This window comes from Haplochromis burtoni, unplaced genomic scaffold, assembly GCF_018398535.1.
Source record: "Haplochromis burtoni strain Fernald_Lab_line unplaced genomic scaffold, NCSU_Asbu1 Contig_103, whole genome shotgun sequence".
Lineage (NCBI taxonomy): Eukaryota > Metazoa > Chordata > Actinopteri > Cichliformes > Cichlidae > Haplochromis > Haplochromis burtoni.
The window spans coordinates 1,935,208-1,951,032 of record NW_024582464.1 but is presented as its reverse complement, the minus strand read 5'-3'; the positions used below and the strand labels follow the sequence as shown (position 1 = coordinate 1,951,032).

The 15,825-nt window shown below is 41.8% G+C and overlaps 2 protein-coding genes across 3 annotated transcripts in view; both read left to right on the top strand.

Moving 5' to 3' along the window:
* Positions 1-284: 284 nt before the first annotated feature.
* Positions 285-4,245, top strand: rpl7l1 (ribosomal protein L7-like 1). Its single transcript, XM_005931093.3, has 6 exons — positions 285-506; positions 1,117-1,225; positions 1,359-1,519; positions 1,597-1,734; positions 1,825-1,934; positions 3,601-4,245. The coding sequence occupies exons 1-6, from the start codon at positions 382-384 to the stop codon at positions 3,807-3,809; spliced, it is 852 nt and encodes a 283-aa protein (XP_005931155.1). The 5' UTR covers positions 285-381; the 3' UTR covers positions 3,810-4,245.
* Positions 4,246-8,127: 3,882 nt separating this feature from the next.
* slc5a6a (solute carrier family 5 member 6a) overlaps positions 8,128-15,825 on the top strand; it is a 21,611-nt gene continuing 13,913 nt past the window's right edge. Inside the window, exon 1 of one of the 2 annotated variants that reach the window (XM_042223164.1) lies at positions 8,128-8,375. The gene's annotated coding sequence lies outside the window, so the exon portion shown is untranslated. Of the gene's footprint in view, positions 8,376-8,434; positions 9,155-15,825 lie in introns of those variants that run through there. The other variant, XM_005931090.3, reaches the window with a different exon arrangement.

The window sequence follows — 15,825 nt, the reverse complement described above, 5'->3', positions numbered from 1 at the left end:
GATGGCAGCATTGAGAGAGATCTTGACGAAGGAAACTGGACTTATAAGAAGACTTATCTCATCCAAGAGGCTTCTTCGGTTCTAAAAACAAAAGGTGGAGAGTCCCGGGAATTTAAACCCTAGTGGGGATTGTCCCATTTGGAGGCGGTTGCCTTCCTTCTTGCAACCAATCTGCAGCGGCACAACACGCCAAGTTACAAAAATTAAACCCGGAAAAGAGTAAGATGTGGGCGGATCGATCGAAATGCCGATAGCATCGATACTAGCATGATGGAATGGATGCTTTAACTTCGTATTTTGAGGCATGTCTGTGCAAACGGCCGTGGCGTCGTCATCACCCCCAAAGTGTGGCTTGTGCCATCTTGTGGCATCACCTTAAAAATGTCAGATCTACACATGATGCCATCACCCCCAAACATCGGCAGTGGGAAACGCTGTGGCAGGTCGAGGCACCATCTGCTGACGTCATTTGTCCGCGACGAGAAATCTACGATGGCCGAATCAGAGTATGTGTTTGATTTTATAATCGTATCTAAGTTCATCCGTTCGGTTTCCTATGTGTAGATGTGCTGATTGTGCTTTTTCCTTTAAGTACGAATCTTAAAGATTCGATTAAGGTAGCTATTTAGAAGGATGATGGGTGAAAAAGGCGTATCTTGAGGAGCTTACTTTCACATGGAGCTAAGTGTATACCGTCGGTGACTCGAAGGTAGCTCCGAACTGAATAAGTATACCCACGGCCTCCCGACCTGGCGTCACCCCTAAAATTTCTGGGTCATGCTATTTGAATTTGTGTCAGACAATTCTGTTCTCCCGGCTGTCCTAATACAAGGACGCAAGAAAAGCCTTGGGACCTCAGGCTAACTAGGTCCTCATAAACACTATGTGTTTTTGGCGAATCAGTCTTAACAGACCTATTATACCTGTCATACCCCAGTAACAAGTAACCTACCGTGGTAACACTGAAAAACCAAGTTTTAGGTGATTCCTAACAAGTTTTAGGGTTACACCTGAAGCTACTCAAAGCCTCCAGTTCTCCACAGCACAATCCTGTGACTGAGCCACATTTATTTAGTTTGTCCAAAGCTTTCTTCTCTTACTTTTTGTTCTCTTCAGGACAAAAAAGGCAATCAAGTTGGTTCCAGAGTATCTTCTGAAAAAGAGGAAGGCATACCAGGCAATCAAAGCCACGCAAGCCAAACTCGCACTGCTCGAGAAGAGAAGGGTAAGCACTGATGCCCATATTACATATATACAATACAATATATCCAAACGTCATGACCGTGCTTTGTAGTTAAAAGCTGTATGGAATTTATGTACTGTTGTGCATTCATGTGTGTATTTCTGTAATGCTGTAGGTGACTAAAGGGAAAATCAAGTTCAAGCGTTTGGAAGATTTCTTAAAGGAAAGCCACACACAGCATCGGGATGACACCCGCATCCAAAGGGTCAAACAGAGACCAGCTGAACCACTGCCTCCAGCCAAGAACAAGCTTGCCTTCGCCGTCCGCATTAGACAGTAAGTACTGGAAAGCAGACACAGGCTTCCAGAACCGGCCGACAGTTTGTTTAACCCGACTGGTTCTCTCCTGTTAGGACTAAAGGTGTCAGCCCTAAAGTGATGAAAGTGATCCAGATGATGAGGCTGAGGAAGATCTTCAGTGGGAGCTTTGTCAAAATTAACAAGACCTCCATCGCCATGATGAAGATGGTGGAGCCTTATGTGGCGTGGGGGTGAGTGCATGAAACACAGTGTGCTTTAGAGGGTAATGCTGGCTTGAATTTGTGTTCAATCCTCTACATACTGGGCTGTGTGTCGGACAGATTTCCCAACCTGAAGTCGGTTCGTGAGCTCATTCTGAAGAGAGGTCAGACCAGGATAGGCAGAAGGAGAGTTCCCCTCACAGATAACACCTTCATCGAGGAGCACATGGGTGAGTCACTCACACTACACTCCCTCCCCCCCCACTCACCTGCAGTCGCAGTGCACTTCATTTCAGCTGTGCACTCTCTCTCTCTTTCCATCCCTTCCTCTTTCTCTTCCTCTCTTTCTCCCTCTCTCTCATGTTTTCTCTTTTATCTCCCTGTCTCTTCCTCCTCCCACTCCCTCTGTCATACTCCATCTTTCTTTCAAGTGTTATGTAAAATAAAATACATGGTTCTATTTTTACTTCTTAAATTATTTTTAAGATAGTTTTTTGTAGCCATTTCCTTCAATGCCGGGTTTCGTGGTGGTTTTAATTTTCATGAATAAGACGCTCTCAGGACTCATTGAGTGACGCCACTGACCAGCCAGTGGGCTGTATGCAGTCTGACAGCATCACATTTTAGTACCTGGTCAGATCGCTTGGAACCCCGGGCAAGCAGGTGGCAAACCGTGCTGAGTTGATCCAATTAGGTACTAACAGAAAAGGGGCTATGATGTCCTCTAGAGGGCAGATGAACATAGTTGTGTGTAACAAGGTTTTGCACTCATGATCAATAACAACGTAATGTTAGCTTTCCTGCTATCACATGTGATAATTAGAAAGGTCCATGACCATCTGGTAACCACCAGGTGAGTATATCCCAACCAGTTTTGAGTGGTTGATGGAAGTTGCTGGGGAGATGATGGCTAAAGCCCCAGTCACACATGCCTACATATGGTCAGTGACTCCCTGGAAACAATCTGTGTCTATATAATAAATGGGTACTTCAGGTCCAGTTAGGGAAAATCTCCTTGTGATCTTGTGATTGCTTTGGTTGGCAGCATATTGCTCTGATCGCAGTTTGAATAGAAGTGGTGGACTTGTCTACAAACAGCATCTAGCTGTAGTGAAACAGCTCCGGAAATGGAGAAGGTCCTTAGAAACATGTTTACTGTAACACTGAGACACAGCTTTCACTTTGAGATGAACCATGTCTATTTCTGGTTTGCATTCCACTTTTTCAAATTTTACTACTACCATGCTTGGAATTGGGAAGTATTTGCTGACAAACATGAGATATTACTGGCAACCATGGCATTCTCCTAGCAACCGGAGAAATTAGTACAAGGTTCTTGGTGCCGCACCATGTTTGTAACTGATTTCACCCAGCAACAGTGGCTGTCTGTAGTACTGTCATGCAAGGACGTGAGTTGTCAAAAAGCTGTATGTAATTGGCTTTGCAATTAAAAAAGTGTGTAGCCGCAGCCTTTTATCACGATACACATAATTGCCCACTCATTTCGTTCCTGCCGATCTCAATGGAAAGTTGCTTATTTTTTATTAGTTACCCTTTCTTGAAGCCGGGCCCATTTTGCCCACTGCTCATTGTTTTTATTCACAGATATTGTTTTTATTGTGCTAACAATAAAGCACACAACCTTTTTCTGCTTTTGACTCTAATGGTAATTAGAATTTGCAAAATACAGATATTATGGATGAAAGATTATAGCTAGCGGCTACGTCTCTCTTTTAGGTACAGTCTGTGGGATATAGCTGCTACACGGCTGTTTTGGGGGTCTTTTGGGGTTTTTTTTTTTTTGTTTGTTTGTTTTTTTCCATGTTGGCTGAATATGAGTTCAAATTCTGCAGGAATCAGCTTTAATGAGCTTTCTCTGCTCCTCTCGGCCCACAGGTAAACACGGAATTATCTGCTTGGAGGACCTGATTCACGAGATCTACTCTGTTGGGAAGAACTTTCGAGCTGCCAATAACTTCCTATTGCCGTTCAGGCTGTCAGTGGCTCGTCACTCCATCAAAGACAAAGCTGGGCTCCTGAAGGACCTGGGAAACCCAGGGTACCGTGGCACAGATATCAATGTAATCATCAGACAGCTGAACTGAGGGGGAGCACGTGCAGGATGGACACTGGGTTGGACATCAGTTTCAGAGACACTGTACCTGTTGAGGAGCAGTTGTCACTTCTTTGGCAGAGAAGGTCTTATTACTCGTTCTGTGGAGGCTCTTGCCTCATCCTGTATGAATTATATTAAAATATTAAAGTTAACACATACATTAAGATTCCTCAGGTTTTCTGAGGAACAGTCAATACTTGCTACTTACGCAAGGTTAATGAAATGATCTAGGAGGGCTGTTCTCCATGCTGAAGCCAGCAGCCCACCTGCTATAAACTCTTATGGGGTCTGTAACCTCCAGTGTCAATAGGTTTAATGTGTGCAGCATGCTCACAAAACTGATTGCTGTTATTGAAGAGGGTGATGGATGGTATTGATTTATGTTATAATACTTTTTGTTTTACAATTAAAAAAACTAAACTAAATGACTGTTCGTGTGATGTTTGTTGAGGTGTTTAACGCACACGTTAAACGTTAAACAGAAGCTTGCACCACACAAGGGAAAAGAAAAAGACAAGTTTTTGTGTGACGAAACTGAAAAGGTGTCTGAGGAGGAACATTTTTTTTGCAGTGTTTTCTAACAAGTGGCGAACAATTTAGAGGCTCAACCACCCCAGTTAGTCCAGATATGTCATCTGGACTAACTGCCTTTCCACTTTTCAGTCTCTTCATAAACTTATACCGTCGTATACCTTCACCTTTTAAAGCCAGCATACTGTAAACCATCATTAGCTACAATCATATTGCAATTTCTCCAGATATAGTAGTTTTGCTAGACAGCTTGACCATCATTTGTGCAAACTCATGGTCTGAGATGAATTTTTATATTTTTGGGGGTTTACAGTGGGGCAAAAAAGTATTTAGTCAGCCACCGATTGTGCAAGTTCCCCCACCTAAAATGATGACAGAGGTCAGTAATTTGCACCAGAGGTACACTTCAACTGTGAGAGACAGAATGTGAAAAAAAAAATCCATGAATCCACATGGTAGGATTTGTAAAGAATTTATTCGTAAATCAGGGTGGAAAATAAGTATTTGGTCAATAACAAAAATACAACTCAATACTTTGTAACATAACCTTTGTTGGCAATAACAGAGGTCAAACGTTTACTATAGGTCTTTACCAGGTTTGCACACACAGTAGCTGGTATTTTGGCCCATTCCTCCATGCAGATCTTCTCGAGAGCAGTGATGTTTTGGGGCTGTCGCCGAGCAACACGGACTTTCAACTCCCGCCACAGATTTTCTATGGGGTTGAGGTCTGGAGACTGGCTAGGCCACTCCAGGACTTTCAAATGCTTCTTACGGAGCCACTCCTTTGTTGCCCGGGCGGTGTGTTTTGGATCATTGTCATGTTGGAAGACCCAGCCTCGTTTCATCTTCAAAGTTCTCACTGATGGAAGGAGGTTTTGGCTCAAAATCTCACGATACATGGCCCCATTCATTCTGTCCTTAACACGGATCAGTCGTCCTGTCCCCTTGGCAGAAAAACAGCCCCATAGCATGATGTTTCCACCCCCATGCTTCACAGTAGGTATGGTGTTCTTGGGATGCAACTCAGTATTCTTCTTCCTCCAAACACGACGAGTTGAGTTTATACCAAAAAGTTCTACTTTGGTTTCATCTGACCACATGACATTCTCCCAATCCTCTGCTGTATCATCCATGTGCTCTCTGGCAAACTTCAGACGGGCCTGGACATGCACTGGCTTCAGCAGCGGAACACGTCTGGCACTGCGGGATTTGATTCCCTGCCGTTGTAGTGTGTTACTGATGGTGACCTTTGTTACTTTGGTCCCAGCTCTCTGCAGGTCATTCACCAGGTCCCCCCGTGTGGTTCTGGGATCTTTGCTCACCGTTCTCATGATCATTTTGACCCCACGGGATGAGATCTTGCGTGGAGCCCCAGATCGAGGGAGATTATCAGTGGTCTTGTATGTCTTCCATTTTCTGATGATTGCTCCCACAGTTGATTTTTTCACACCAAGCTGCTTGCCTATTGTAGATTCACTCTTCCCAGTCTGGTGCAGGTCTACAATACTTTTCCTGGTGTCCTTCCAAAGCTCTTTGGTCTTGGCCATGGCGGAGTTTGGAGTCTGACTGTTTGAGGCTGTGGACAGGTGTCTTTTATACAGATGATGAGTTCAAACAGGTGCCATTCATACAGGTAACGAGTGGGGGACAGAAAAGCTTCTTACAGAGGACGTTACAGGTCTGTGAGAGCCAGAGATTTTCCTTGTTTGAGGTGACCAAATACTTATTTTCCACCCTAATTTACGAATAAATTCTTTACAAATCCTACCATGTGGATTCATGGATTTTTTTTTTCACATTCTGTCTCTCACAGTTGAAGTGTACCTCTGGTGCAAATTACTGACCTCTGTCATCATTTTAGGTGGGGGAACTTGCACAATCGGTGGCTGACTAAATACTTTTTTGCCCCACTGTATATAAATGCATTCAGGTCAAATCTGAGCAATTTGAATAAAAGAAAAAACAATAAGCTTAGCACAATAAGGAAAATTTACAACAAGGAAAAAACCAATTATTCCTTTGTTGTAACAGTGTTTCAATTCAGTTTTATTTATACAGCACCAAATCACAACAACAGTCGCCTCAAGGCACCATAAGTATCTGTTTCGATACCATATTTCTAGGAACTTTAGGGCAAAGTACAATATGTTAGTACAATAACCTCATTTTTATCTGAATTTAGAAGCAGAAAGTTAGAGTTCCCCCAGGTCTTTATGTCTTTAAGACATCCCTGCAGTTTAACTAACTGGTGTGTGTTGTCTGGATTCATACATAAATAAAGTTGGGTGTCATCTGCATAGCAGTGAAAATGTCTGCTATACCTTCTGATGATACTGCCTAAGGGAACCATGTATAATGTAAACAGAGGAATGGGGTCTAAAAGACACGTTGACAGTTTGGAGGAAGTAATTACTGAAGTTAACTCAGAAAGATCAATTGGAGAAAAAGAGTAAATGAATATCAATGGTATTGAAAGTAGCTGTATGTAATGTTACATCTGTGAGATAATGAGTATTTTTTCTCTAATGGTTCAAATTTTATTTATGAAGAAGTTCATGAAATCATTACTAGTTAACTTTAAAGGAATGGGTGGCTCAACAGTGTTCTGACTTTTTGTGAGCCTGGCTACAGTGCTGAGGAGAAACCTGGGTGATGATGAATAGTAAGATCTTCTAGCTTTAGGGAGGGCTTTTTTTTATAAAGCAGCAAACTATTTCTCCAGGCTAAATGATAATCTTCTAAATTTGTGATACGCCATTTCCTCTCCAGCTTACGAGTTATCTGCTTTAGGTATGCATTTGAGAGTTATACTATGGAGTCAAGTACTTCTGATTTGAGGCTGTCTTTTTCACAGGAGCTACAGTATCCAGAGTCATACATAGAGAAGGGGTAAAATTATTAAGAACATAATCGACTTTTCTTGGAGTAGTTCTTGGTAGAACTCTCCCAGGTAGCTGCTGTGCTCTGTGTTGGTACAAGACATGATGATAACAGTGGGTGAAATGTATTCTTAAAGTTAGTTACAGCACTATTAGAAAGTGGCAGAAATGTTCCTGGTAATAAATCGCATACTGTTTAAAGTTGTTTATTTCTCCTTAAATGCTGCCACATATGTAAGAAAAATTACATTTGTGGGTTGCACCCGTGACAAACTTGCCAAATCTTCTCTGCCAATGAAAAACAGCTTCATCTGCTACTGATTGTGTAGGTCACACTGACATGAACAGCACACTCAAGCTGATCTCACGTGTTCAGTGGGATTGAGGTCAGCATTGTCATGTTGCCGACACCAGAGCAACAGCAGTTTGTCAAATGTACTGGCTCACTCCTAATAACCCTGCAACTTTGTTTTGCAGAACACCAGCTTTAAGTTTTCCCATGGTACAGTCCCTATCCAGGTCAGTCAGATGTGGTATTCTTGGAGCAGACACTGACTCTGTAGCAGGGTCCATGTTCACAGGTGTTGCCAACTCGGCTAACCTGATTGTCATCACCTGGGATACCCGAAGCTCAGAACAAGAGTCAATATCAGAATAAGCTGTTTGGCATTGGCAGAAAAGACTTGGCTACTTTTGCATGGGAGCAACCTACAAATGTGTTTTCCTTACATGTGGGGCACCATTTAAGAGGAAATAAACAGGTTAAAACATAATGAACCAAACACAAATTTCCTTGCTTTTACATTTTTGTGTTAAGTTTATCTTTTCGTGCTTGTGTTTGAAGCCAAGGGAATAAAGCAGTCAGATGATGTTATGTACCCTGACTTTCTACAGTATCATCCCTCCTCTGTAGTGCCACCGTTAATTCAGTGAGGCGCATGAGTCACCAGCCGGAAGAGGGGACAGAGATGTGTGCAGCTGCGTATTTACCAATGCGCACTGGGAGCAGTGAAGGATGTCATGGGGTCCGTTTTGATGAATGTCAATAATGCATTGTCTGAACTCGGAGCGAGCGTGTGTCATCGGGGGTATGAATACTGAGAAAATGTCTTCATACTAGCTTTGGATATGGAAAAGGACAGGTAGGATACAACCGTGTGCTCTGCGGGGTGAACGAGGGATATGTCAATGAGTCGGCAAAATCAATCAGCTGCCATTGCCATGGTGATCAATTACCAGCGATGATGACGTGTCCCGGTTCCCCGGTACTGTTGCGGCTGCTCACTGGCATCACGACAAACATCGTCATCATGCCCGAAATGACTGCAACAGTTACAGTGCTCCCATGTTCTGTTGCCTCAATTCATTCCAGGTGGAAAACTAGAGCTCTCAAATCATAGTCTAATATTTAAAGATTTCTAGAGTGCCAGAGCAATCTATTCCCTTCACAGATTTTAGAAAGACTAGTTGTATTGGATTTGGGAAAGGGAAAGAATGGGCTGTGAACGTATTTCAAATAATTGCAAACCATTCATTAGCATTCTGATTTATTCTTCACATTATTAAAGAATTATTTGGGTTGTGTCTCAGTGGTTTAAATAAAGTTGCCACTGCCAAAGATCTTTATAAGAGCGGCGTCAACAAATTAGCAGGATCTTGTATTTAAGTACCGTTAAGTACAAAGTTGACATGATGGAGTATTTCAATTTTATGAAACTACTTGTGTAACATATTTAGTAGATACCCGGCAGTAATTTAAACCCAATGAAATATATGGAGGTGGTTAGGTTTAATTTTAGTTTACGGGGAGCACGTGAAGGCATCTAGTGTCAAGGATAATGGGAGGTCCTACTCATGAAGTGGCTTCAACCCAGTGATGTGTTGCAATTAGAGCAGGTTGCCAGCGAAGACTCGTCCACAGGTAAGCATGCTGAGCTAATAAATTCACTCAAGAGGAAATATTATCAAGGGGGACTGGTATTCGCTTGTTTAGCTGTCGCCGAGGGCTCTGACAGAGCCGGCTATCAGATTAGTTTCACGTTGGTGCAAGCGGTACCAATGTGAAGTTTAGGTCAGGGTGACTGGGAAACAAGACCATGTGGGCGCACTGATCAATATTTACCTGGCTTCGCCTGCTCGTGCTTCTTTAGGGTTAAGTAATGTCTCTTATAGCTATCCTGAAAACAGAACTGCAGCTACGTAGCAAAGGTGAGCCGATTTGGCTAGCTGTGTGGCAGGCAGCTGGAATGAATAAGCGCGTGGGGAGTCTGTAGCTTGCTAATGTGTCAGTGTTTGCGTTTCCAGGTTAATGTTCCTTACTCTGCTGGGAGCAGCATTAAGTGGAAGGTTTTACGTGTGTTTTTATGTTTCACACTTAGCATAACAATACAGCAACCAGCAATTCCACTCAATGTACTGCTTACGGTGGCTTAATTACCCTGTGACGTTCACGTCACTATTAACGTATTCTGAAAATTGTCCGCTCTCAGGTACTCAGAGATAAGTACGGCGAATAATTGTGTTAACGGAGCCTGTCTCTTATCACAATTTTTACAAGTCAACTACAACATCATAAAATATTACATTACAAGAGATCCCTGAACTGGAATTTGATAACTCTGCATTTTTGTTGGGTCTAGGGTAATGGATGTGTGACAACCGTTGTGATTTGACGCTGTATAAATAAAGTTCATTTGTAACGTATTTATTTAAGGACATTCTTCTTTTGCTGCCACATTTAAAGTGTCGTCCAATCTAAGGGTCCGGTTTTCTCAGCTTATCTGTTCTGCTGCCAGTGAGAAACTACACCATACTCTGCAAGCCAGCGTTCCGACACCTCTGGCGTTACGTTACCAGTTATCGCTAAAGAATAGCACACTGTCATCATTCACTACAACAACAACACTTGCATTTTCATAACAAAGCTCATTAAGTGGTGATATCAGGGTTGGAGTGTAAAACAATCACTGGTGATTGCTTTATACTCCGCATTGCACTATGCACTTTATCTTTGTTGCTTATAAAAAAAACAAAAAACAAATCCACTGTCTCCAGTCTCCGCCCACCCCCTCTTACCTTGAAATCTGTGCTCATGGTGATTCTTTTACAGAGCAGATCAGGCTGTGGCTCAAGGTTTAATGATTACTCACATTATTGGGCTTTTAGGGTAACTGAGATACAAACTCAGCTGGAGACTGTGGCTGCACAAATTCCAGAGACGATGACAGTAGACCAGCTGTGCCTGTGTGTAAACATGGAGCTTGAACATGTACAGTGTCTCTGAAAGTGATGTATTTTTTTAATGGTCAGTATATACAGTAGTTGTGGATTACCTAATTTCTTATTGTCATAACCTCATATAACTCATGGTCCAGTAGACAAAAGAAGTTAAATATATTTACCAGAACACGCCATTTTTATCCACGAGTCATTTTTCTTATTAAGTTGAGGAATCCTGTGACCTTTGTGCCACTTTTACAACTGACTTTTATATCAAGTGACACACTCAAACTAGGTTTGATCACTAACAGCAATGGTGATTTGGATGGTGACTTGGGCAATATACTTAACCTCGAGTTGCTCCCTTTGCGTTCACTGAATTTTCAATTTCAAATTTATATTGCGTCAAATCACAACAACAGTTGCCTCAAGGTACTTTATATTGTAAGATTGTAGATTGTAAAAACCCAATAATACTACAAAGAAAGCCCCAGCAATCTGATGATTAAAACTAACATACCCAAATCTTATTTAGCCTGTCCGCAGTTGCTACTCCTATACAAGCCACTTTGCAACCCATTTCTGCTCCACAGTTCGTCCTTTTTGTCCTGTGTCCGATTTAATAAATGTTGATCTTTTGTATGCTGGTGTCTTGATGCTGGTTTCACCACCTCCAGCATTTCATTTAATAGGGGCAGAGGTCTTGGAACATGTCAGGAAATGTAAATCAGTGTTTTCTCTTCACTGAAATGGTCCTCACTGTCCAGATAAGTATAAATTTAGAAAGTCACTTGGAAAGGACAAGTTGCACTGAGTTTGGTCAGACTGTCCTTGGAATTGCCTGAAATCAAATTTAAAAAAAAAATAAAAAATCTGTTGGATGAAAAATCAGTCAGATTTTTCTATTGGAGATTATGTATCTGAATTTCAGGAGCGGGAACACGCCTCCAAACACGCTCCTTCCGGTTGCCAGCTATATAGGTTCCCCCCAGTTCTGCAAACTGTTCATTCTCGTTTACGTACCCCACCCTTCCTCTGTCCTTGTTCTCAATTCTTTAACTTCTTCACTTCTATTTAGTAGATTTGGATTTGCCAGGCCTGGGAGCCGTTGCCAGTCCCCTTCGAGGCCTTCCCCTAACCACAGCTCAATTCATGTCCAAGCATTCACCTTTACCTACTAAAACACTGTCAATCCTAAAATGAGGACGTGGGCCCAGCTAGTGAATTACACTACAAAGGATAATAGGACATTGGTAGTATTCTTCCCATTCTTAATATCCTGTGAAACCTAAGTTGCTTTAAGAGGAATGTTTGTGTTGAACTCTGATTGTCTGATGAGGAGAATGAAAGCGCGTGGGTTGCTTTTAAAGCATTGGCCCTATTCAGGCATTGCTCCTGTACAGATGCAAACCTTCCCAGGCTCACCCTCCCTCGCACCACCAAAAAGCAGGTTTCCTTTTTTTTTTCTCTACAATTCACACACTACACAAGGATGATGCCACCAGCTCTGCTTAGACTACCTCACGTAATGTACAATCGTTGTCCCATTGTTGCTAGGCAACCATGACCTCCATGACCTCGTTGTGGTGTTTTGCGTAAGATGGCACAGCCACCGCTGAAAACGCACAGGCACACAGAGCATGGTCTGTAAATGGCCTGTATTTATATAGCGCTTTACTAGTCCCTAAAGCATGGCTAAATAAATAAGTTTGCGAGATAAGTTCACTGAGACCGTGTACACCATATAAAGGAATTTTCCCATTTTGAAGTAAGTAGGTGAAATAGGCGTTAGCCAACTGGTGCAGAAGTAAATTTCTTGCCATGAGTCTTCCTTCCTATTGAGCAAGCCATTAACTGTACACTATTCAGACTGGAGTAGCATGTGGGGTTGCTGTCAAGTGTCCGGTTAGAGGCCACATAAAGTGAACGTTCTGAGACCCACACAGCATAATTGCAGATGGACATGCAAATGGTTGTCCACGCAGAACTTGTGCACACTTTTTGAGTTACGCAAGTGTAGTCATCAATTTCTAGTGAACTCACGGACAGGAAAAGTACAGTACTGTGCAAAACTCTTGAACCAGCCCTCGTTTCTTTATATTTTACTTCCAAGGACCTAGACCTTCTTGTATTTTTATTTTTTTTAAGCACTGGTGTGGACAATAATTCTTCGGTCTTTCGAGCTTTTTCTTTGGACATTGGCTGCTTTTTCAGTCATTTTCAAACCACTCAAAGAATGAACCAGCATTGGCAAAGAACCAATTTTAAATAGTATCTTTCGGCTTTTTATTAGCAGTCTGCTACAAAAGGACATAATTTATTCCAATTTCTTTGGTTGAAAAATCCCACAGATAACAGATGAGCATAAAGTAGTCTTGGACCAATAAGACGATTCTGAAAAACTATTAGTCCAAATTTTGGTAATCTCAGCCCAAAAAAAGAAAAAAATGGAGAGAGAGCTGAGGATAAAAGTAGCACCAGGCCTACAAAAACTATCCACAGCATCTGATAGTCATATCCTAAAGACATGACTTAAGGACTGGAGAAATGCTGAAAATTGAGTTGAAGCTGTGTGGGATCATCGCGACAATGTACAGAACAAAAGACCGCCAACATTCAAAGAAGAGCCTAATATAAAGACCTGAGGGGTGGCTTTAAACTTTGCACATTACTGTGTAATTTAGGCTTTGCGGTGGTTCAGCTGGTGTTTATCACAGAGATTCCTTCCTGGTTTCCTTTGGTGACTCTCCATTGTCCTTAGCCTCATCTCCCTTTAGGAGTCCCACAGGGTTTGAGTCCTGGCCCAATCATCTTTTCTCTTCGTCTTCTCCCTCTGATTTCTTCTCCCACTAGGTCTGTATTCAGACCTAGTGATAGCTGTGCTGCTCCTCTCTTGGACTTGGGCCTACTGTGGCTGAATAACAACCCCGGAGTAACTAACCTTGGCTACTGTTTGTCAAACTTAAATGTGATTTTTAAACTAAATCAGCAGATTAGCTGTTCTTAAAGCTGTTTTGTTTTTGTTTTTTTATCATTCAGGGTTTTTTTATCATTTTTATTCAAGATCAAATATGTCTTATCTTTTACAGTTTTTGAATATCTTATTCATGCTTTTATCACAACTTGCTTGAACCACTGTAATGCACTTTGCATGGGCCGTACCAATGCTTCACTCACATGCCTCAGTCATTTCCCACATCCTGGCCTCCTGCCACTGGCTCTTCATTTTTTTAGGGTCCATTTTAAGATTTCATTTGGTTTTAAAACTTTTAAAGGCTCAGTTACAACTTGCATTTCTGAGCTGTTGACTCTGTACATCCCCTTGAGGTTGCAGAGGTCCATAGACCAGCAGCTCCTGGTAATTCCCAAAAGCTTGATTTTAAAAAACAAACAAGCTGACCAGGCTTTTTCAGGTGTAGCCTTTAAACTTTATAACCATCTTCCTGCCCATGTTGGAGTGCCTCACTCTTAAAACTCATTTTCACTCTTTGGCTTCTAACTCAGAATGACAGCACTGGTTACTACCTTGTAGTTTTTGTTTTTATTGTTTTAGTGTTTTGCCATTTGGTATTTTTGTGTTATGCTTTGTCATGCAAAATAAAACTGGATTGGATCATGTATGGGAAAAGCCTGGAATTTTGCACATTGTAAGCTCAGTTGATAGCAAGCACTAAATCTGTGCCGTAAAGGTCATTTCATGTGGATTCGGGTACTCTGATGTGAGACATTTGGATAGCCCCTGCTCATGTCCCATATGGAAAAGCGGTAGAGAGAGATATATCTCTCTCTATCTCTTTGATTCATATAAAATATCGTTTCTACTGTATCAATAGAATCACTACTTAAAACCTTTTAAAACTGCATCTACTAACTGCCTGGTGGGCATTTGAATTTGCAAACCAGGATGAACTGTTACGACAGATCTTTATTGCTGTCATGAGTTATTCTGCTCTGTTTTTATACTTGTACCTTTGGTGAGTAGCTTTGCATGATTCCAGTTCAAAATTATCCTCGTTATACTGAGCCTTCTTGAAACCCCTCATTCACTGATTTGAACAAGCCGTCAACAAGGTTGTTGCCCTCGTTTTGCCTCTTGCAATCAGAAGAGCTGTGCAGCTGAGATGAGCATATAAGCAATATTTGCTTTCTGTGATATCATGACTGCAGCTTTCTTTCTTGCTGTGCAGATTGCTGAGGAACAGTATAGCTTTATCAGTTCTTCATTTGCTCAGAGTTGCCCTCAAGCTTGCAGCAGATCTCCAGAGCAGAGCAAGGGCTGCTGTCACCAGCTGTTGTGCCAGACAGTAGAGTTGGAGTTTGACTGCAGTGTGAGAGATTGGAGACAATGGAATAACAAGCACAATAGAAACCTGTCCAGCCTTCCCATAGGGAAACAGAAGAACAAAGGTAGCTGTTTACAAGCTACTTAAAAACAAGAGCGCAATAGTGAGCTAATCATGTTACTGTCCTGAGCAGATGAAGAAATTTAAAAAAAAAAAAAATCTTGGGTGGCCTGCATGTGGGCAACACTGCGTTATGAGGCCTTTTGAATGAAACCAGCTACACTGGCAGCTGCTTCTGTTCCCAACCTGTCACAGCTGTGTATATTAGACATAATGAGCCACTGGGATATAAGTGGGATTTAAGAACATGTTTTATTGGCCAGTGTTTGATCAAACCAGCTGAGACTATTACACAGACGTGTGTGTGTGTGTGTGTGTGTGTGTGTGTGTGTGTGTGTGTGAGAGAGAGAGAGAGACTGGACTGACACACACTCACCTTCATACACAAAGTTGCTTTCTGCACAATGCTCAGTCTTTTGCACATTTCTATTGCACTGTCTTTGTTTTTGTTTGCAATTTTTGCACATTGCACTTTATATAAACCTGTGTTGATTGTCTGTTATGTCATATGTAACACCACAGTCTTGGAGGAATGTTGTTTATTTTCATTGTGTACTGTACCACTGCACATGGTTGGAATGACAATAAAGCCACTTGATTTGACTTGACTTGATCTTTAAAGACATTCTCACACATCTAGTGTCACTCCTGCTAATCCTTCCTGAGCTTGTCTTTTAAAAGTTGCTAGAATGGAAACAAACAAGCGCTCCAGCCATGAAAAACTCAGTAGCCCCATCTAGATCTTTCACTACTTGTCATTTGAAACATTTGAACTTCAGGTGCCATTTACTGCTGCCAACATATGAAGATGTATCAAGTAGCTTTCTGAAGAGCAGCTGAGCAGGTGTCCATGTGAAAGTGGTATTTGTGTAAAGGCAGACAGTGACTTTCCAGATGGAAATCTCATAATCCTTGAAAAGCAGTCGGTGTCAACAATGCTGACAGATTCCTAAAGCACCACTTTTTTTTT